The sequence below is a fragment of the Pogonomyrmex barbatus genome, unplaced genomic scaffold (genome assembly GCF_055798465.1).
Source record: "Pogonomyrmex barbatus isolate J1 unplaced genomic scaffold, ASM5579846v1 scaffold12, whole genome shotgun sequence".
NCBI classification, from domain to species: domain Eukaryota; kingdom Metazoa; phylum Arthropoda; class Insecta; order Hymenoptera; family Formicidae; genus Pogonomyrmex; species Pogonomyrmex barbatus.
The window spans coordinates 7,358,618-7,382,432 of NW_028297108.1; the positions used below are offsets into that span (position 1 = coordinate 7,358,618).

General features: G+C 41.5%; 2 protein-coding genes across 3 annotated transcripts in view; one reads left to right on the top strand and one right to left on the bottom strand.

Annotated features, from left to right (window-relative positions):
* The window catches only part of LOC105427199 (putative glutamate receptor), a 28,422-nt gene extending 8,392 nt beyond the window's left edge, over positions 1-20,030 (bottom strand). The window contains exons 1-2 of one of the 2 annotated variants that reach the window (XM_089071657.1): positions 19,896-20,030; positions 7,803-9,034 (exon numbers count right to left, since the gene is read on the bottom strand). In XM_089071657.1, coding sequence (XP_088927783.1) covers positions 7,803-7,829 — 27 coding nt within the window. In that variant the 5' untranslated portion in view covers positions 7,830-9,034; positions 19,896-20,030. The remainder of the gene's footprint in view (positions 1-7,802; positions 9,035-19,895) is intronic. The other variant, XM_089071658.1, reaches the window with a different exon arrangement.
* On the top strand, positions 179-22,728 carry LOC105427200 (growth/differentiation factor 11). The gene is made up of 3 exons (XM_011638852.3): positions 179-2,031; positions 18,356-18,962; positions 19,949-22,728. The coding sequence occupies exons 1-3, from the start codon at positions 1,659-1,661 to the stop codon at positions 20,166-20,168; spliced, it is 1,200 nt and encodes a 399-aa protein (XP_011637154.3). The 5' UTR covers positions 179-1,658; the 3' UTR covers positions 20,169-22,728.
* The last annotated feature ends 1,087 nt before the right edge of the window (positions 22,729-23,815 follow it).

Here is a 23,815-nt window from a genome sequence, read left to right on the forward strand (position 1 = left end):
GGCGGCGACGGCAGCGGAGGCGGCGGTGACGGCGGCAGCGGCAACGGCAACGGCGACGGCGGTGGCAGAAAGGGTTGGGAGCGGGGAACAACGAGGGAGGAGGAGCGCGCAGGGGGGGGGGATGGGCATTTGTTGGCGGTGGGTGTAGGATATACGTTCGGCCCCTACGATGCGAGTGCGTAAGATACTACGGGAGAGAATACCGAGACGGAGAAAGACGTCGCGGCGTTCGCGCAAAAGAGGGAGACAGTGAGGTAGCGGAGAGGATAGAAAGAGAGAGAGAGAAAGAGAAAGAGAGAGGGAGAGGGAAGAAGAAAGAAGAAGAAGAGAGGAGGAGGCCTCTACCTCGGACATATATGCGGTGAGAATTCGCGCCTCCTGTCTCAGTGCTTGACAGGCCGGCAAGCTCTTAAGATCCATCGGGGTATTACCAGTCCGTCATTGGAGACGTCGCTGCTCATACCGTCACCCACGATCGTTCTCTACGTCATCATTCTTCACAGGTTTTCGCTCAATTTTGACGATTGGCGTCCTTGAACGAGAGTGAAATTGGTTGGCGCGAGAGACTGGTACCCGCAGTAGTAGCAACCCAGTGATGCCGGCCGCGTCAGAGTACCGGAAGTGAACAGGAAGAAAGGACGAGGAGTCACGCGGTTGGAGCGAAGACGAGTAAGTCCCGGTTGATTCTGCTCCCAAAGGGGTCGAGGTAACCAGTTCGGATTTGGCGCCATGACGTCCGAAACGCGTTTGATAGGGAGCAAGGTCTGTCACTGAATAGTAGCACGGGTGACGCGCGTCTTGGAACGGCAGCGGGCTGGCGCTAAAGGCTTGAAGGTCACGGGATGCAACCGGTCGGATGATTGTTCAGGACACTTCGCGCCAAGTCCCACCGCAGATATATTGAAGTGCCTTGTGATTCTCTCTCGCAGTGATTGGTGTGCATGAGAACGGTTTTGGTGAACCTCGTAAAGTGAAGCGAATCATTCGGAAGATATACTAGCGATTCTTTCTCTCTCTTTCTCTCTCTCTCTCTCTCTCTCTCTCTCTCTCTCTTTCTCTTTCTCCTCGAGCTAATTAACATTTTCTGTGGAATTGAAAAGACTCGAGCTCTCCACGAAATTAGTAAATTTGCGACTTAGGAAGGAAGAAAGCGAAACTGGATCGTGCAGATTGCGATCGTGATCGAGGCCGGTCGCCTAGTTCCGGCGAAGCACCGACTTCAGGACACGATAAGGGGACCAGGCGACTATTGGAAGTGGAGAACGTATGGTTGCGTAAATTCAGGAAGAAGCTGGCGCTGCGAGATAAATGCCGAAGAAAGAGACTTTCCTTGTGGATGAGGCTGGAGCTGCGAAAAGAAATAGAAGCGAAGAGTGAAGAAGAAGAGTGAAGAAAAAGGAAGAGAGTTTTCTACAATCGTAAGGAAGGTTGTCCAAACGAAAGAAAAGAGACCAGCGCAGAAATTAAGACTTATTAAGTCAAAGATCAACGAAAGATAGTTTTATTGAGAAAGACGAAGGGAAATTCTCTAAGATCTTGTCTCGAGGAGAAGACGAGAGCTTGGCGGGAACGAAGGATGCCATTGATCATCTGATCGTTCCTTTAGCGACGAAAGCCGATCGTAGAGCTTGATCTGACCAAGGGCGACCTTGAACAAGATGGTCACGAGGGCGCTGCTACTACTTTCGCTGGCCCTCCTCGGTGCCTTTGACAGGCCCGACATCGAGAGAACCCATGTCCGGCACTTGGCAATGGCCGGTAACACCTGCAACGCCTGCAGGATGCACGAGGAGATTCGCGCGCTCAGTTTGAAAGCGATTAAGGAGCAGATCCTGAACAAGCTCGGCTTGAAGCAGGCGCCGAACATGACGGGTCGTGCCCTGCCGAGGATCCCGCCGATCTCGAAGCTGATGGACATGTACGGGATGCAGGCCGATCAACCACAGCCTCTCGAGCCTGGTATCACGCACCACGAGGAGGTCGACGAATATGCCGCCAAGACGGAGAGTGTCTTTGCCTTGGCGCAGCCCCGTAAGTCTCTTCTTCCGTTTCCTTCCTTCTGCAGGATGTCCCACATGGAGGAGAAGACTGGGACAGACAGAACTCATATAATATCACTTCATTTTGTTTTTTTATTAGTTTCGAAATGTAGCTGCTTTCAATTTCGTGGAATATTTTAAATTATTAAACTGAATAATTAACTGAAAAAAAAATTAGATAAACTTTTGTGTGGTTTTACATGCTTCAAAATTAATTTCTACGAAAATCATTAGTAACGCTATGTTTTAGACAATATTATTAAAAGCTCTGGATCTCTTACCAGTCTCTTACCAGTCAATTTGAAAACATAAGAAATTTAAATACGATAAATGCAATTTAAATAAAAACAAAACAGCTCGTATAGGACAAACGATAATAAGTAGAAGACCGAGCAAAAATACGTATCGTTTCAAATAATAATACAAAATTTATCGTAATAGAGAATAAGTAACAGAAAATTCAAGTTAAGTAGAGTAAAAATTATTTATTTATCGTTTTTTACGATTTTTTTAATTTGTTTTTAATTGTTGTATATATATTATATATGTTACGCGGAGATATGGTTTTTACAAACCCTGACTAATCTAGTTTTTGGTTTTTCTTTTTCACATGATTTAATCCACCTAGCTGGCAGTTATTTCTTTACATATTTTATTAATTTTTTATATATTCGATTATTAGTATCACTTTCTCTGTTGATGAAAGCTTTGTGTCCGAAACGTTCGAATAATTTCAAATTGTACTTAGGTCGTTTGACCTTCTACTTATTATAATAAGAAATTTGTTACGATATATAATTAAAAAAAAAAATCTCGAAAATTAAATGACGAAGCAGTTCAATTGTGAAATCCGTGAAAAGTATCACTTCATGTGGTATTTTATTGGTATATGCTGGCGACGTTAGGAAGATTAAAAATCTTTCTCAACAAATTATCAAATGCAATGTGCGTGCTGAGTTGCGATTCTTTTTTCTTTTTTTTGCGAGATGTTTAGTCTGATGCACGATTGCAAAAACTCGTTGTGCATATCTTAGCAAAAGGTAGCGTTATCCCAAAGATCAACCAGGCGCCACGGTTCACTCAGAATTAATTACCGCGAGTGGTAATATTTCATACACGACACCGATCATGTTTTCCTTGGCAACGTCAAGTAAATTAACCTCAGCGACTCGGCGATCCGTCCGGCGTGACTCGCGTATATATACGCTATCGCATGCAACATACACTGAATTGCATCGTATCATCGCCGCTGATGAGCATCTTGTAACTTAATAGTACCGAAGTAACAATTATATAACTGGCTCTCACATCCGACATCCGTTACTGTTAACTCAACGACTTACCTCCGACGAGTGCAGCATAAAACGTTTGCTGTACGCAAATCCTTTTACATCGGTACAAATTAAAAATATAATGTAACCCAATAGCAAGGAACGATGCAAATCTAATAGAAAAGAGAAATAAAATGAGATTTTAAAGGAAAAAAGTAAAAAGAAAGTTTTTGTGAAATAAAATAGATGAGTTAAAGTCGATTAAAGCGAAAATTTATTATTTTTATGATTAATTTCGAAAGTTTATGTAAAAGTTTCTTTAAAATTTTCGCTTCTTTATTGCACAATTACAGAAACCCTACTATTGAGGAGGTTTATCTTCTAAAATTATTACATTATACAACTATATTTTATTATAAGTATTATTTTACGTTATTATTCTAAATCATAAATTCTTCATATTTTTCGAAAGTTCTAATTTTTGAACAAGCATTTTTATCAAATTTTTCAATACAAAAGAAAAGTTCGAAAGAAATGTGTTTTCGAATCTATTTGTAAAATTTTGTACAATTCTTTATATGTACAATTCTCTATATAAAGTATATTTGCACAAAATATTTATACGATTTTTTTTTCATCCTTACGATGAGCGGAGTACAGCTTTTAAACTTTAGTCATCTATTTCAGAAATGCTCTCTATAATATATCTTACACACTAGGTGTTCTGTAACTCGTAAATTCTGAATTTTTTTTGGAAGTTTCTTCAGTTTCTATGCCGGATCATTTTTCGTTGCGAGAATCAAACAAAAAGATTATCATTATTTACAACTTTCTAATATGCGATTATAAATAATATTCCAACGAATTAATTTTGACATTGTGCCCGCGTAAGTTGCAAAAATATGTGCCCGACGGCACGTCGGAATGGGAGGAATGAGCGAGTGCTTATCCATGATGACACGAAGCGCACAGCGCGTCAACGTAATTGGCAGATTACGTGATTTATTATCGATTGCTTTCAAGACGTGTCAAAAATTAGAAACGTCAAGGGCGGCAACCGGAGACCGAGGAGGAGGAGGTCAAGGATACTGCGCGTTTTCGGGGACACCCTGTATGCTCTTCGTGCATAATATACACTTGTTAAGGAGCAGAAGGAGCTCCAAACGGTCCGCCGCCGCACGAGTCCCTCGGGCGAAACTGTCTTCGAGCCACTTGCCGCTAAGCACGTAATAGTGGCGGTAGGACCGCAACCTGTTATTAAGGCCCCCGTGTTCGCGAAAAAAGAGAGAGAGAGAGAGAGAGAGAGAGAGAGAGAGAGAGAGAAACGAAAAAAGAAAAAAAAAAAAGAGAGAAAGGGGAAGAAACAAAATAAGATCAACGACCTGCTTAGGAACTCAGATCGGCGAGGGAGACCGATCGCGGTCTCGCTAACCGCGAGACTGGCGTGCTTTCTTTCTGGGCGAATCTGAATTTTTTTATGAGCGTAATATATGCCCCGAGTACTCTCGACGGCGAATCTTCACCGGCGCGCGACACCGATCGTATATATTGCGGACGATTATCGCGTATCAGCGCGATTACAGACACTTTGGCATAAACCGATAAAATGTTAACTTATTATTATCTGTATCGTGCCAATTATAGCTTTGCTTTCCAGTGTTGCAATCCGTGAGAGCGACGAGATTGAAATTCCTGTGTGAACTCGCGTTATATCTAATCGTGCGTACCAATCGTGCGAATATTTTATAGAGTATTTAACGATGAATAAATTCCTTCGGGAAACAATAAGAACTCCAAATTGCCCATGTCGAAAAGTGTAGGCCGATATAATATTTATAGATCGTATTCATTTGTAGCTAGCTTCTACGCTTCTATTCTAAACGTTTCTAAGCTCTTTACAAATCACCGCATCTTCCATTGTACACGTTAAAGTGTAGCAATCGACGTCGGACAGTTCGCTTCCTAAACTGATCTTGCCGTAGTCTTGCAGCAGTCGAAAATAAGTATGCATATATTTAGCATTGCTCAGATAAAGCGAAGAAGCGCGAATGAGAGTTCAAAAGTTACGCCCACTGCTCAGCAATATCGGTGAGATTAATAGCCGGAACGATGTAATGGAAATAAAAAAAAAAAAAAGAAAAAAAAAGATGCATGTACATGTAGAACCGTGATAAATAATTCGCGGCGATTTTAACATACAGTGCACGAGCATCATGTATAATACGCACGATTTGTACTCGAAAGCATCTGATCTCGATCGCTGTCGGTGTTGTCAGAGGTATTGAACTTGGAATAGAAAATAGCATCGAAAGTGAGCCAAAAAAAAAAGACTGACAAATCGGTATCGCATTTGCGGGTTATCGGAACGACCTCTTGTCTCTTCGTCTAATCTCGGTTCCCGCTGCGGGGAACGATTTTTGAAAATCCATTTGCGCGAATTTTCTTTCCTCGCATGTATCTTCGCGTGTCTTCTTCACTTTTCACTACTTTATGAAAGTCTTTATCTGTAGTTGGGTAATGTTAACATCCGTAAAATTTTTTAAATATTTTTTTTTACTTATTTTCTTTCTTTCTTTCTTATTCTTTCTCTATTTCTTTCGCTTAATTTTTCTTATTTCTTTCTATTTTATTTAAATATACTTTATTAAAATTTTATTATAATGTACATCTTTAATGCATGAATATCACAAATCGAATAGCATATTGATATTAATTATACGTAATTATATTAAATATATGATAATAATTTAGAAAAAAACTTATTTTATTCCAATTGTTTTTGTTCTTTATGATTAGATAAAATTTTTACTATATAAAAATTCATGCATAATTATGTAATATCCTTATTATTATTTTAATCTCTGATTTTTTTGTATATCTTCTTCTGTTAGTTTCAATGCGCTTGCATTATGCATACATACATTGTTGTATTGATTTATCATTATTTAACATAATTTTCTTTGTATCAATTTTCTTAATTTATTTTTTGTTTATTACTTTGTTACTTTTTGTCTGCTTTTTCCGCAATGTATTTTCTTCTAGCCTAGATATTTATTTTTTTATCGCTTCCGTGCCACGTGACTTTCTTTCGTAATAATTCTGAAGATGCATAAACATTTCTTAAATCATTATCATTTTCTATTTTCGTCTTCTTTAATTTTTTTTTCTTTTTTTAAATCGTCGACTTTTTCACAATCTTTTTTTCTATACTCATATTTTTTTTTTTTATCGAAATCTGTTTTCTTTATTCTTTTTTTGCGTTCGTGTATTGTTCTTTCCATACATTCTTTGGTAAAACGATTGCCGATTATCTGTTTGCTCGATAAGAGTATTGGACCGATGTCCAATGCGAATCAAAGCGGGTTTAAGGCATTTGGAAAAATTAATTCGCAATAGTCTGAGAAATTTCTTTAAAGTTCTTTTCTGAAAAGAGTTCTTTTCACTAATTTTAGCGATAACTTTTTTACACTTATATCATATCTTTTTTCGCGATTTTGATCGATATTGTCCTTTTCATCATGTCCATCTGAGTAAGCAATCATTTCTGATTGATAGTATTTATTTGATTATATCTTAACAAGTTTGAGCGTTAAAACTTCGTACGGCAGAGAGATAGCAGGTCTTAAAAATTCATTACGATAAAAAGACTCGCTGCGTCTCTTTGTAGTCACCGCCGCGTGTAACCCCGATGACGCTGACCAAAATTATTCCTGCGGGAAATATAGCGCGCACGTCGGTCCGATAGTCGCTGCAGACGCGACTGATTAACTGCCTTTAAAATGTTTTTCTCGCATGTATCGCGCCGGCGCATATTCAGACAGTACGATAGGGGATGCACCAATTAAGTGCATAAAAATGTTCAATGACAATCAAAGTTGCTCTGTGCAAATGAAGTTGATAGACTTCAACATCGTAATTAGTAGCAACGGATTCTTTCCGGGATTATTTCTAGGGGAAAAAAAAAGGATTGCCGCGTAATTCTTGTTCTACAATGTAAATGAGATAGTATGACATTTCGCATATTTCTGTGAGAAGGAGTAAGAAACATTTCAGATCACGTTGGTTATTAAATGTCATCAGCATTCTCTTACCGTCATGATTTAATTAAGAGCGCAATTAAAAGTGCAAATAAATCAAATATATTAAGGGCGTCGTGAGGACTACGTATAAATAATCTGTACACGTGAAAGATCAGACTCAATCCTTTTAAATTATCATTCACTATTATAAATAATAATTAGAGTTGTTTTCTTTTTAAATTTTTAAAAAATATTTTCTTACAACTTACTCTTTTGTAATTCTTTTATAATAAATTTTCAACCAAGGTAAAGGTTTTTGAGAAACGAAGAAAAGAAATCGCGGATCGAAAGACTTGGCGAGACGGAGACGGAGAAAAGAGATCCGTCGTTGCTCCTTAGAATTAAGCATGGGCATTAAGTATAGGCCTGTCGAATACCTAGACGCGAGATCACCAAGACCCGCAAATACATACGTGTGCGAACGACGAACCGGCCTCCATCCGCAACGAAGGTCACGGCCGGTGCAGCCTAGGTCAGGCCCATCTCCCATTATCGCGTTAAAGCTGTCTGTAGATGACTGGCGGCAGTTTCGACTACATCATATTGGGAGCCTAGTCCATGACTTAGCGCCCGGAGCTAACTCTAGGTCGGCAATTTACTCTGGCCAGCTGGAGCGATGATTGTCGAAAGCGGCAAGGCAACTCGAAATTCACAGAGGGAGAGATATGAATGATAGTTGTGAGAAGGGAAAGAGTTGTAGAATTAAATTTTATTGAAACGTTTTTTTACACGAATCGCTGCGGACTCGCTTAACGCAAGCGACTCGTTTTGTACGATATCGATATTGCAGGAATAAAGAATTTGTTTTTCATAACTGTCTCTCACAAAGAGAGTAAGTAAAGTAAAATTAACTCTCTAGCATGATATTAACGTGCATGATATAACGTCAAATTTTGTAACGATTTTTCTACCGTTTTTTTTTTTAATCACCTTAGTGAGTAATAAATCTCCCAATTTATTTATAAAAGCCGATTCCACCACATGCGTATATCACATAATTTTATAAAAAAGATAATACATATCTAATTTATTATATTTATATATGTCGAATTTTTCCATCAGAGTTGCACGTGGATTCAAAATAAAAAATTTATAACTTTTTATCGCACACAATATAATGATATATGCAATGTAGTGATAGAGCGCTTACATAAGCACGCTGGACTTATCGATGTCATTGTTTTCTATTTTTATTGTCATTTATATTTAAACATATACAACTCGTAATTCGATAATTAATCAGGGGCATAACCTTCGTCGTAATTAAGAAATGTTAAACACATCGTTAAAAGGCGATAAAAATACTTTTTGAAAAATATCTTTTTTTTTTTTCTACATGCTTTATGGAATGTATCCGTTATCACGAAATGTTTCCGCGAATTGTATTGACAGTTGTTGACGTTACATTGATATAATCGCCTTTTCGATGCACAGTATTCTTTATTCTTAATGTAAACAATTTATTTATTTACATAAGATATTTTTTTACGTGACCATGGCTTTTGCCATGATTACCTCCCTATCATCCCTGTTCTTCACCTTGTAAGTCGTATCCATCTCCTTACGCCCTCTTATCGTTCTGCGTCAGCTGTCATTCTACGTTGCTCTCAAATCAAGCTTTTCGTTTCGATAAAAATTAGCAAATCTGAAATAGATATATATCCGGTGAATAACGATAATCCAGATAGTGCCACTGCGGTCAGCATACTCGCAGACAGGCGCCGTGTTTCAACGGTTCTCATTCGCTTCGCTCCTTGATCTCTCTCGCCCGGGACATTGATTTCGATCGCATCAGATCCAGATTTCTCAGAATCAGAGATTCCAGATGTTAGGATCGGTATATAATTTTGACGATTTTGGATCTCTGTGGTTTTACGGTGATCTTTATGCTGTCGCGAAGAATCGCGAGCGAGGTGTATCTGTATCCGACAACGAAATATATGTCTCTATAATATTGTATTCAAAGCAAAATTGCGCTGATTTTAATTCTTGTTTTATACAGAACCCGACAATTGAACAAGGCAATTCTATCTCGCGACGCTTTCCGTTTCCCAGAAGTTTATGATTAAGGCAACGATTGTGACGAGAATTTAATAGATTTATCCGAGTCACCGATAAATCGACATCGATGAGAAGCGCTAGGAACGATCTATGAGTAACCTTTACAGGGAAAACCAGTTTGTCGTGTTCCCGGTTGTGTACGAGTGAGTATCAAAAGTACAAATATCACTGGCGCACAGCAAGTGCATTTAAGGGCATTTTTACTGCTGTTACATAAAGTCCGATATGTATCACACGACGCTCGTATATAATACCAGATTGATTTAATCGCCGACAAGTACATTGAAAATATTGTTCCTAGAATAGAATTTTGTGTTGTAGATGGTGCAACGTTCAATTATGGCTGGCGTGCATACCGAAAAACGTGACCAAATCGCTTATGATCGGATCTTTTTGCAAAAAGAAAATTTGGCATTCACGTGAGCCTAATCGTAGCGTATTTCCACTTAAAACGGTCGAAATTCTTACATACGATTCTCTCTGAGAACCTTCCCCCCTCCCGACAGAGATTTACCTCAAGACACTCAGGGTGTAAGAAGAAGAAGAGGCGGTTCTGTTTTCTTTTTTTCGCCGCACGGCGCGCTAGCGGCCCCCCTCCCCCCCCATACCTCTCCCCGTGAGAAGGGGCGAGGGGCGCATAAACGCACGCGATGCCGCAAGGCGCATAAGGCAGGCCCTTTCGAGGGGGAAAAAAAAGGCGAAAGAGAAGTAGCGGGAATCGGACAAGGGGGCAAAGGAGAGAACGAGTCGGGGAGAGAGGGAGGGAACGAGAGTACGCGTGACCCAAATGCGAATTTTATCGAGTTACGCTGTTATACTGTCGAAGTGCAGTCGCAATTGCGGGCCGCCTGCGTCACGCGATGCAGATTACGCGGAGACGGCAGTTTTTACGTCCGGTTTCGCCCGGCTGGCGGACCCCCGGAAGGTGATCCCACGGTGAAGCGTGTTTTACGGGGTGTGTTGCGAGCGAGCGCTCCACCGGAAAGAAACGATAAGTACCTTGTAGATAGGTAGCGACCGGCAACCTCTCCCCGCATCCTCCCCCTCCCCCTTTTTCCCGCGGCGGCGATGTACGCCCTACGTATGCCCGGGGAATTAGAATTATTATCGATCGCGTTCGACGTGATTCTCGGTAATTGCTTTAAGGTTGTCTCATCTAGAGTTTACGAATACCTTCTGTGGACAGCTTCTTCAGTGGAAAGCTTCTTACAATCGAAACTTTTTTTAACGTCACGTTTCAGTGACATTAGCCGGTATTAAGATAAAAAAATGATGACTCTGAAAGAAAAGTTTAGTATTAATTTTTCATCAGGTATTAATGCTTTAATTCCCATTCTAACTTTTCCAGAGTTAACTTCGGAAGAACACACGAAACGTAACGCATCAGATTAGATCTCTGGATTCCCAGCATACATACGTGATTATAACGTGATATGTACGTTTCTGTCAAACACAGCCGATTACATTGTAAGAGTCTGCACGTTGTATCTCTCGTCGGGCGCGAATGCGTTCTCCACAAATGACAAATCCGCGAAGGGTCGTTCACCCCCGTGCCCTATGGGACTCGCAGGATCATTAGTGCAATTAGGTATTCCCAAGTCGAAGTTAGAGGGCATGTTATCGAACGGCTTTAGGCGCAACGAGACAGCATTGAAGGGGGTGGGATGAGACGGGACGTAGATACGACATTGCGTTACAACATTAATTTCGGGGGTTCAACGCTCCTGGCGAGTGTGGCGGACGAGTGTGCGTACACAGACATTTTCGTGTAGACACACGCAAAGCCCTCCTCTCGGCGCCCTGCCCTCGCTGGTTCAGTCGGATTGGATGTGTAGGCCGACGTAGGTCTCGTTTGCGAAAACCCCGTTCCTTTCGACGCCTCAAGCGATCCCGCAAACGATCCCGTCGCGAGGCGAAATTAAATCAATTGAAGGGCAGAAATGGGCGCTGAGTCGCGCGATGAATTACTAACATTTACCATTGCAAATTAAAATCCTTACCTGCGTGATACGCGCGTAATTTTCTTTGATATTTTTATAGCGAGTAGCACGTAACCAGTTGTACATCCCCAGTTGTACTCATCTCGGTATCCTTTGATACGGAGCCTCTTCTCTTTACGTCTTCGCAAACTCGATCGAAAATAGATCCAGGACTGTATTTTCGTGAGAATTCGGAAATTCTTGAGGGATCGAGGGATTTTTCGGCTCTGTCTCAAGGCCGAAGCCGAGGCTATGCCACTTTTGCACTCCTCGCGCGACACCACTTTCCCGCCGATCCCCCTTCGTTCTTTCCTGTTGCTCGTCTTCGTGCTTGAAGGTCGGACAAGGGGAGGAGACATCGTAACGAGCCACTACGTCGGCATCGGTCGGAAAAAAGGTCGGAAAGAAAGACCGTCAGGACGGGGAAAGATGGCTTATTTTCGTCCAGACGAGGCTACAGACCGTCTGGCGCGAGAGGTTTTGGACTATATTTATAAAGTCGCGAGCAGAAAAGAAGCGTTTGCCGCCAGAAAGTTGCGAGTCGCGCGAAGATGACGCGTGTCTGCGCCGTAATGTCGTACAGTTTCAGTGCTCCAGTTAGACGGGGAGGAAATCCTTTTATCCTTTTTTCTTCAGAGACTTCTTCAGAAAGTAAATGAGGAGTCGAGTTAAAAAAAAAAAAAAAGGATAATTCAAAGGATAGCAAAAATTCACGCCATTCGGAAACCAAGGATCTTTTTACTTAGAAAAATCCGAGGATCTAAAACTAACTAAAATCATCGATGCTTCATCGACGCTCTTTGTCTCGTTAATAAATATAATATTTTTGAAAACGACGATTTCCTCCGCTTCTCATGGCATACGCACGTTTGACAATCTTTCGCGATGTCCGCGAATGAATTTGGTTGAATCGTCACTTTCCGAGAGACGCACACATTCGAACACACGTGGCGAAACGCGAAATGCGGATTTTCAAGCTGGTGTTTCGCGCGGCAGACACAAATAAATGCGCGCCGTAAATGTGACAGTTGGCGGCGCGGACAGTAGACAGGGGTGGGAAAGGTAAACGACAAAAAGAAGGAAGGGCGCGGGGTGAAAACAATAAAGCCAAAGCAGTTAGTACATCGTGTGAGTCTTCAGCGCTTGAGATAAATATAGATTTTAGCGAACGGAGGTCACTCGCATTGCACACACGTTGCACAAACGTAGAAAGACTTTCTCGCCGGAGCGATATACGCTTCGAAACTTAGAGCGGCGAATAAAACCGTCGCTCAACAGCCCCGCCTTAGCTGTTCTTCATAGAGCGAGAACGATATGTAAAAGTAGAATAAAATTGTGAACGATATTTCAGAAAGGATTACCGTCTCGTTCCCGTCATGTTCGCGTCTTTATCAATCGTTCGGAAGCACAATTAACACCTCCGTGCATTCCTACGACATTTATTCCCGACTCCCGTTCGATATTTCCGTTTAAATCTCCCTGTTGAATCTCGCTCGAAAAGCTCGTTGCGAAAACAGGCGATATCTAATCTAATTTTCGCTAAATCGCCCCTTCACCGTCTAGCGTAGATTCCTCGCTCTCGTTCTATCTCGCTGTTTCCCTACGTGATAGTCGCTAAATGCGGAACCGCGATCGCGCGCTTTGTCGACGGAAGGCTGCACTGGTCTCGCGTCGTAGAAGCGCGTCGGAATAAGTAGGAAAATAAGACAGGAGAGCCGTTCAAACGGGTGGAAATCACATGGAAAACAACGATGATACGCGCGGTGTCGTGGCCCTGCCTATAAATAAAGCGAAGAAATAATTGTGATACGGAACGACCTCTCGCCATCCGTACCGTGAGCCCCCCCTCCTCGTCCGTCCGGGACGCATCCCTGATGCACTTTTCGCTATCGGCCGATTCTTTTTTTTTTTTTTTCCGTACAAGCTGCGGTTGTACGTAAGGGCGACGATGTTTAAAAATATCGCGTGGCAAATCGGTTCATCGCGACACATCCGCGTGCATTTTAGATGACCGAGCTAAATCTCGATGGGACAACCCTATTTGCCAACAATTTGACCACTACTCATTTAGAGATGCTGTACACTTTTTTGTGCGTAGAACGATAAAATCGTAATGAATAATGCGTGCGAGATATTTTTTTTAAATTGTCAAGGGGTAGAGGAAAGCGAAAGAGATTTATAATAAAATTTGCGATAGCGGATTTCGAAATCAAAGGCATGGTCATAAAATTGTTATTTTCCATAATATAAAGTATTATGGCCGATAATTACATGTCGGATTTCTTTGAGAGGATCGATTATGCAAATTACCGCGTGCATCTCAGCAGTTACTTTTTGGTCAATGAAATAATTCGTCAATTTATATTCGTATCCTCGTCGCCAGAGCATACGATTGAATCGCCCAGGCGCGGATTCTCAAATTTCCTATAGATCGTCTAGTATCTCATTCTACTCGGTCTACTCAGTCTACTCAGTCTACTCAATCGTGAGAGATGATTGACTGTCAAACTTTCTCTCTGCCGAACTTTAAAATACGAAGGGCGCGTTTTTGGCGACTCGGCGGGACGGACACGTCCGTAATCGTAAAGTTGACGTGATTAATAATAATTACTCCCCGGGGGGGTGGGGTGGGGAGTCGGGTAGACGGCGTGACGGGTAGACGGTAGCATCACCGGGTAGATGTCTATGGGTATATGGTAGATGCGAGTCCGCGCGCGCGTCAGACGATCGTCGTTGCGGAGAACAGCGGGACAGCTGACGGGTGACAGTGACAGTGACGGTGAATAAAAGCGAGACGAGGGTAGAACGCGGCAAGGGGGAGGGGAATGATAATCGAATTATTCGAGTGCTCGAAAACGGAGAGCCGCTCTCGGCGGCAAGGTTAATCGCGGTGTCCGTCGCGGTACTCTCTCATAAAACGTTAACGAAAATAAACCTCCACGTCCCGAGAGAGGCGTCACGCAAATCTCGCTGAATTTCCATGCAAAATTGAGGAAAGTCAAAGCTGCGCGTGCTGCCCTTCCTACTTCTCCTCATGCGTCGAATAATGAAAGATACCGGCGACGTTTCAATCGAGGGATAACAGCAACATATATATAAACATATAAACATTTCGCGAAAAAAAGTATCCGCGTTTTTTATCTTGCTTCTTTTCAGCATCGGTATACTTTAGCAAACGTGACTGTTCGAGTATAAATCATAACAGATACATCGAAATATGAAAAAAAATATAATAAAGCACAAACAAATTACTGCATAAAGTTATTAATAAATTTACACAAACAGATGGCACTCAAATGTTTATTAACTTTATAACTGTGACTGAATCAATCTCAGGATACGGCACGTTAATCAACTAATTGTTAATCTCTTCTTATGTGATTGTGGACGAATTATTATGAAAAATTAATTGTCAATTATTGATGAAAAAAAGATTGATTTCTTTCGCTATGGCCAGATTAATTTTCTTCTTCTCTATAAATAATTGTGCTATCTGAGATCTCTTTCTCGACTCGGCAGGCGCGTTGCGCATTCAGATAATGTCGTCCGAGATTCATAAGCTTCATGGAAAACTTCTTACGCGGCGACCGGCGGCACGAGGAGCCAGTCGAATACCAGGACAGGCGCAGCCGGCTTAAAAGATACGCGCAAAGTCGCGTATCGTTAGTATCGATATGCGAGAGCGAGAGCCGCTGGATTGATCGGGGGAATCGGGAGAAAAACGTCGCTTGCGTCGTATAACGGTACGATTTGAGGTAGCTTTACCCTTCGTGGAAGCGATCTCAGGCCGAGCGATGGCCTGAATAGAGAGTCCTCCTGGCCCCTGCCGTGTATATAAATCTGCCTCCTGCTGCTTCTCTTTCTTTCCTCCTCCTCCTTTTTTTCATTTGCGCGTATATCCGTGTCTCCGTCGCTGCGATCGAGCGATCGATCGATCCGTCCATCCGCGATCGATCGCTCCCCGCGGAGACGCAGGGGATCCGGGGTCGAGTTTATAACGTCGGTCATCAGGGTAAATGTCGGACGCACGTGCGTGAGCGCCGATCGAGCGCCGCTGCGTCCGATCGGCAAGAAACCCGAGCACGACGAGCTTTCTTCCTGATTTATTGCCGATCCCACTGACTCTCTCTCTCTCTCTCTCTCTCTGATTGCGAGAACAGCCGGCCGCGAGGAAGCCTTGCGCGGGCGTTTGTGAAGCGTTTTTGCGAGCGCGCAACTCGCTGCCCGGCGAGGAGAATTTTCTAAGTTTCTAAGGTGGATCTTCTTATTTTGAAAACCGGCCACGTGCGTGCGTGCGTGCGTTGCGCGTCTTTAAGGTTTTGCCGGTTCTTCTGAGCGATCCCGATGCAGAGCTCGTGGTACTAGCTCGTTCCGATTTCGTAGAGTTGCCGTAACGAACGGAACGAGCAAAACACAATGACAATTAAATATAAAAAAAAAAAAAAAAAGAAACAAAGATTTTGCAACTTTATTTCTAAAATAAGGTAGCGTATCCAATTTTATTCTCTGTTCGTGTAAAATTTAATGAACCTAAAGAAGATGAAAGTTTTTACATGGATTAGTTTTCTGATACAAAATATTGTAACATATTAAATGTATTTTACATACTTAAACCTTAATTTAGATTTAATAAGATTCTAATGAATTATATCGCGAAAATTCTATTTTATGTTCCGTTTTATCTGCAGACATTTATTCGAAAAAAAGCATACGACCCGAAAGAGATTTCCTCATAGCTAACGATTACATGTTGATTCGATCGCGATTTAGCTACTCGAGCGAATCAAGGAGATTCTACCGGGAACGTGTCCGCGATAACGTTAGAGCGGAAAAAGGACGAAGCGTGGATAATCGTCCGTCGAGAATTTATGCCGATAACGTAATGTCGGAAATTTCGCGTCGTTAATGAAATTACAATTTTTCGCGGAAACGCGCCTCCCAACCCGCCGATTAAATCGCTGCCGATGGAGTCGCGGAGAAAAAGAGAGACGCGCAACCTGCGCGAAACGTGCGTTCCACGTTCGATCGGTCGGGAAAGAAATCGCGGTCGACGAAGGAAGTATCGCGAGGGCTGTTCCCCGATTAACTTATTTTAAGAGGCCGCTTGTCGCGGCCCGCGATCGTACGTATGTGCCCGTACGAGATTATTGCACGTAATTCATGGGCTCCTTCATTCGTAAAAAGGCCAAATCGCGCGGGATAATGATGTTTACACCGTTGCCGTTGTACGGTCGATCGTGGAAAGTCGCGAAATCGCGATTAGTGCCTGGTATTCGCAGCTCGAAATAGTGTTGCTCCTCTAATACGCTCGCGCTTTATCGCCGATGCTTTCGCCCCGCTATCAGTCAATTAGGGATAATTATTCGCTGCGAACGGCCAGACGCGAACTTGCACTCGTGTACGTGACGCGGCAATCCTCGGTAACGTAATGCAATTGATCGATGCAATTGCCTAATGCCGTTTCTTATACGATCAACAGTTCTTTTTAAATAGACTCGTTGACGCACGCATTATTAATGAAAAGATAACGCAGCGTTTTCGAATAGTCAACTTTGTAACGACTTTGCTACAAATAGCTCGATACGTAAGTGATTATCGCACTCATTTTCTATCCCGATAACCTCGCGCCTATTTAATGAAGCTATTTTAACGTATAGCTGCTTCAGCGATCTCTGGCATCAATGATACTTGGTACTTTCGCGAACGCAGATATATTTTTCAATGTCTTTATCTTGTCGGAAGCTCAAAGAGGCCGCTTGGTACTCTTGTAACGCAGCGCAATTCTTTCAGGCTACTTAGAAGTTTTGCGTTTTGAATATTTTGTAAATATTTCTCAGTATTTTCTAACTTTAGACACTTAAAAAAAAAAAAAAAAAAAAAAAAACAAATTCCACAAATCTCTTGTTTTTGTGCCCACGCAGAAAATCGCAGTAAACATGATCGAAAGATTATAGTATCAGTATCGAAGATGCAATCGAGTTCACGATAAACAAATTTCTCGTTTAAGTCGCAACAAGTGTTTGCGTAATTTTATATGTTTTACGTTTTATTCATTCATGCTATACAATATTTATACGTAGATAATACCAAGTAGCCGCGGAGTTATTAAGCAGCTCTCAGCGATACTTTATCGAGCTGTGCAACATCGTGCATGCGGTATCGACCAGCGAGAATCTTTTCATTCACGGATAAATGACGTAACGCGCGAGCCGCAATGGTAGGATCTTGCTTTTCGAAAGATACGAAAAGACATGTTCACGTGGATCGCACGTCAGCACATTTCATGGATCGTTTTTTGATAAATAAATTTTTCGTTTAGATCGTAGACCGTGTACTCTGCACGTTTTCGAGATTAACAGTTTATAAAACATGATCGTTAGAAAAAGGATGCAGGCGACCCGGTGAGAGATAAGTGTAATATTTATCTCGAATGCATGATTTTACGAAATATTTTATGATAATGCTAAATTTAATAATTAAAAATATCAGCTTGGCAAGTTCAGCGTATGGGACGCGTATACGATCCACGCTGTACGGAGGCTGTGTTAGGCGAGGAATAAACGGCACATTATCGCCGCTTTGGCACATTTAGTGCGTCAATGTGACTATTGACGAGACTATATCTCTCCTATTTGGAATTTTCCAGCACAATTACTTAACGTTTCGTTGCTCCGATGCGTTTATTACTGCGCAGCATTAAATAATCGTATTTGCAGTTGTTTTAGAAAAACATTGCAAAATTAAAGATCGTGTTCCAACCACGCCATCAGTATTTTTCCTACTGGCTACAGAGGGAGGAGGAGGAGGAGGGCTAAAAAGTGCGTTTCTCTCCTCAGTTTGTCAGTAGCGTTAAATAATAATAGCGTTAAGATTAGCGTTATTTGTTCCATCCGCAACTGACGTATCGCGAAACTTGATGCTTTCAGATCAGAGGCTAAGGCACTCGAAAGGCAGTTTAGACGTGCTGTACTTCAAATTCTCCGATAAAGTTGTCCAGCACCGCGTTACCAGGGCGGAGTTATCCCTGTGGATCTGGGGCGTGAATCCGGAAGCGGAGCTCGGCGAGCCGATCGATCTGAGCAGCCAGGATGCCGGCCCGGTGACGATCACGTTGCAGAGGATCCTTCGGGGCGCGACCGAGACCGGCGGACCCATGTTGGGTCCATCTCTGACCACGAAGCACCCCCGACCGTACGGACGACGAGGCGGCTGGGTCACGATCGAGCTCAGACGAATGGTAGCGGAGTGGTTCAAACATCCGAGAGACAATCTCGGGGTCGCTCTGAAGATCAGCGGACCTGGCGGCGGTCATCGCAGGAACTCGGCCCGACTGGTCGAGACCAATCCTGGGGCGGAATACGCCCCGTATCTCGAGATACAGATGCAGGAACTTGACTCGCGAAGAGGCTCCAGAATCAAGAGGAACGTGGGACTGAATTGCGACGAGGCCAGCCAGGAGACCAGATGTTGCCGGTACAAGCTCACGGTAGACTTCGAGAAGTTCGGCTGGGATTGGATAATCGCACCCAAGAAGTGAGTGGATTCTTTTTTTACCGCTCTCTTTGTTTCTCCTAAAGATTTCGTGGAAATTTTGTGGATTTTGACGGAGGGTCACGTCCCTTTAAATTTTATTCATGTAATCTGAAGATCATAGATCTATGAAAAATCTCAAAAAGATCAAATACGTTTGACAAAACGTATTTTGGCAAGGAGATATCTCTGTCAAAAATAACAATAGAATTCATTCTCATAAGCCATGCCGGCGCGATATATTTCGCGTCCGTTTAGTAAAATACTTGAAACGTGTATATACTTCCGCGAGAACATATTGCGGGTCGCAAAATGATTAATGCATCGTCAGTCAAGCACGTACTCATAAAGATTTCTCCAGTGAAGGAAAACATTTTGAACCAAACTTAGGTTTCAATAAAGGAACTGCAACTTTCTTGTGGCACGTAGAACAGTTCTAGCATCAACAACGCTCAACTATTATTTGCGCACGTTTGGTTTGAAAATACTTTTTATTGTGCGATAACAGTGCCCGCGTATATGTATTTCAAGTTAATTTGCTACAGTGACATTTAACAATAATATTCTTTGAGGAATACAATACGATATATAATGAAGTTGATTACGTTTATCGATAAAATTTTTACACAAAATTTAAAATACGTCTTGTTGAACGAATGAGAAAATAATTTGGAATATATTTTAGTCCAACAAAAATATCACGTACAACAAACTTGTAATTTACATCTATACACAATCGATATTTCTATTTTTAGAAACAAGAGAGTTTCGGGGTGAATTTCATGAATGTCGATTATTTTAGTTTTTATTTTATTTAGATAATCGATTTTTTTATTCTAGAATTAATATTAAGCTTGAGGAAATTAACTTACCGATGAGATTTAATGAAAGAATTTTATGAAAATTTTATCTCATAACGCGAATCGAAATTTTTACCTGAAAATAGAAATCGCAATAACGATCGGTCTCCCGGATGTTTGTTGTCGCAGATACGATGCCAATTACTGTTCGGGTGATTGTCCGATGGCTTTCCTTCCGGCCTATCCAAACACGCACATCGTCAGCCTAGCGGAACCACCGAACAACACCGGGCCATGCTGCGCCCCTAGGAAGCTGTCCGAGATCACGATGTTGTATTTTGACAACGAGTACCAGATCGTGTTCTCGCGATTGCCGGGCATGGTCGTCGAGAAATGCGGGTGCTCATAGTCCACCTTCGTTTCCGACGGGACGAAAGCGACGTGGGCGACGCCGAGAGTTCCGCACGGATACCGCGATGCTCTCCCTCTGATCAATCTCGATAATCATCGTCATTATCATCGTCAATCGTCGTCGATTGTCGCCGTCGTATTCTCGGCGATTCCTCATCCGATAGACTGAAAGTGCCTTGTTCGGAGAGTGATCGCGTGATGCGGATCTCTTTGGAGCGCGTGGAGGAAGAAACACAAAGTGCACGGGTAGACGATGTGTGGTGATTCACAAGAGTCCCCTCGAAGACTGTGCTGGACGCCAAGGAAATTCAAAGAGAGGGACTAGCGTCGTGTCAGCGGGAGGCATCTCGACGTGGTGGTCCATGGTCCACGGCAAGGCGGATAGTTCCTAGAGTCATGGTATTATTTTTAAGACGCCGATACGTTTGCATCCCGATCCGCGATCCTGATTTACGACCGCGGAAATTTTACGCGGATTCTCCAAAACGCGAATCTCTTATTCCCCGAAGGCAGGAGAGGCAATCCGAAGTGTATTTATTTGCGAATTACGCTCGTAATTGTTACGCAAGTGTCATACTTGCGGAATCTCAACACGGTTTCGTTTCCGCAAATAGCGGAAAAACTTTGTTGAAATTCTTATTACTGCGCTCCGGCTCGCGAGATTAGATAAATTCCGAAAGACACAACGCGGCCTAATTACGTTCATATGAGACATGCGTAATTTCTTTACGTCGTAGGAGTAAGATGCATCGTCACTGAAACAACGATCGTCGACGATCGATGGAAACGTGTTGGCCAACAGATCTCGGTGTACAGTAAAATCGTTGTTTTTTTTTTTTTTTCTAATGGTTTTTTTTCCTTCCCACCCCCCCTCCCCCTCCCTCCCTCCTCGTCTTTCTACAATATTATATATAGATACGTTTCTGTCATTATGATCGTTTTTTTTAGCGAATTGTGAGAGTGTGCGAGAGAGAGAGCGTGTCGAATTAATGTAAATAAGTTGTAGCAGGCAAGAATGTGGTGTTGCTTCGCTGACACTCCCACGTCCTGGGAGGATCCGACGAGGATGTTGCTCGTGTGTATTGGCGGAGAATCTGGGCCCACCTAGTTTTTCTATTCGCGAGCTTACGGCTCTAACTAAGTAAGTTGTAATTACACGGCGCCAATATATCGGGCTAATCGCGCCCGGAACTTTTTATATCGCGTCTCAATCGGAAATTTCATATTCACGTTCCCGGTCGCGGTCGCGAAACGAGCGTGGGGCGTTTATTTCTAGACGAATAAACATTATTCGCGCGAAGGAATGCGCGACGCGCACCTGACTTTTGTGAGCTTTCTTCGTAACTTACGGTATTAATAGCTGCATTTTAGCGCGTCGAGTGAGTTAGCGCACTCGCTCACATCGAGAAGGGACGGCGACTTTTTTTCTCTCTGGAATCTGTCCCTTCCTATCTCACGCGTTGTACGATCTAAGAAAAAAGAAAAGAGATCTACAAGCGTTTTTTTTTTTTTTTAGACAAAATTATTCGTCGAGGGGCACCTCGACGAGCGGTCTTATTAGTTTTTATAGACTCATTAAGATCCGTCCCTGATCCTCGGACATAATCTCTATTAATTACCACAATCAGTGCTGCGATTATGTATAGACGTATCCCCGACGCTTGCACGATTCCATGTGTAGCGATTGAAACCAATATAATTTCGATAAATTCAAATTCGTCAATTTCGCGGTCAGTCGAAGAGTGAGAAACTGAAACGTAAGTAAGATTTTCCATTAAGGAACCATTTTTTCCGAGTCTAGCATCGAGAATTGAACTTGTCGAGATTTTATCCGGGTTCGATCCCTCGTTATATAGCGATCCTCAAAATTCGGGAACATGCCTGAAAAATTTTCATGCTATCAGAGCTAACACTTAACTCCACATTTTCCCCTCGGCTTCGAGTCAAGTGCACTGTAGCTACATTTTGTAAAATAGTATACGATACACGATGGACTTGCGCGCACCGTCCCTAAACTTTATGTGATTGTAAAGGAAAAAAGACACACACACACACACACACACACACACACACACACACACACACACACACACCACATATATATTTACAGACACATGCACGCGCACACAGCGCGCATACACACATACACATATACATATACACGAGCATACATACATACATATACACACGAGTTTATAATGAAAACTTTGCGATTTTTATAAAGCGATCATTTAGAACGTAAGAAAAAGCTCCTTGAAAAATCGATTTTTTTTATAATTCATCCCTCCCTCCCTTGCCAAGTTGCCTTCCCATTTTCACCCGATTATTTTTCTCCTTCTTTATATCTATTACATTGTTTCCTTTTTCAATTTGTTTGTCTCAGTGTACCAATAATTAAAAAATAATAGATTTGCTTATCATCCTTCCCCCTTCCTAAGTAGCGAACGAGGACGGCAGAACAATGCATACTTATATGTATAATGTGTACTTCCTAGGTAGGCACACAGTATAGATAGAAAAATATTTATTCCATGAAATAAATGGTTTTTCGATGAGCACGGAATAATATTTTATTTTTCCTCCTTTACCGCTAGATTAGACACGAATAATCTTTTTAATAATGCGATTAATTATGCACAATTATATTCTGAAAAGCCAAATAAGAAATCGACTCTGAAACGGAAAGTCAAATCAAATCATTTTGTTGTAATTTGTAAATTTCTTTTGATCACTTTAATTACTTTAATCGCTATTTTATTATTTCATTCTTCAAATACACGATATATTCGTAAAAAATAAAGTGCATACTACTTTCGTGCGTACATCGTGTACATCAAATTTATTTTTAAAGTCCACTTTGTGATAAATTTAGTAATATCATATATATGTCTGCAATAATCAATCTGCATTTTATTAAATCGTATTCGTAGCGCCTCTCTCTTTCTTTTTAATCAATGCAAGATTCATGGTGACGGCCGATGATAAACTTTGGGGGCAGAAAATGATTATTGTTCTGCGATTTCTTTTCGCCCGCCAATTAAAAATTGTCATGTTTTTGCCGATTTCTCTCTGGTACCCCCAGGGTAAAGAAAAATATTTTTCGCAATACTTGCGCTATTAATCATCATATCGTATTACTTTTCCAAATCGTCAGTGCAAAGTTCCTACCTCCAAATAATCTTGCCGACCCAAAAGAATTTTGTCAAAACAAATTATAGACGCTTTTTCCCTATCTACATTAGTGGTCGGTTATCGACCCGAAAACAATATACAAATATTCTATATTTTAAATAATTTAGCAAATCTAAAAAACGAACTCTTAATATTAATTTTAAATATCTCGGAAAATTTATAAGATTCATGCAATCATTTAAAAATGACTTATAGAATTTAAATACCTTTTTTTTAAGTAGATTCAAAAAGAGATTTTGAAAATAGAAATTAGTTTATAACAACAAAATTCTTTTTAATATTGTATATAATATATTTTTTCTTTTTTAAATAAAGTTGCATTCTTTGACTTAAAATAATATGTACGCGATTTTGTAGTAGATACATTCTTATTATGTTATTATGTGTGTAAGAAAATAAATTATATAATTTATCATTAATCATTGCATCACTACATATACAACAATGATGATA

Coding starts and splice junctions, on each gene's coding strand:
- LOC105427200 (XM_011638852.3), top strand. CDS start 1,659: ATGGTCACGAGGGCGCTGCTACTACTTTCGCTGGCCCTCCTCGGTGCC. Junction 2,032..18,355: donor CTTTGCCTTGGCGCAGCCCC/GTAAGTCTCTTC, acceptor TGATGCTTTCAG/ATCAGAGGCTAAGGCACTCG. Junction 18,963..19,948: donor TGGATAATCGCACCCAAGAA/GTGAGTGGATTC, acceptor TTGTTGTCGCAG/ATACGATGCCAATTACTGTT.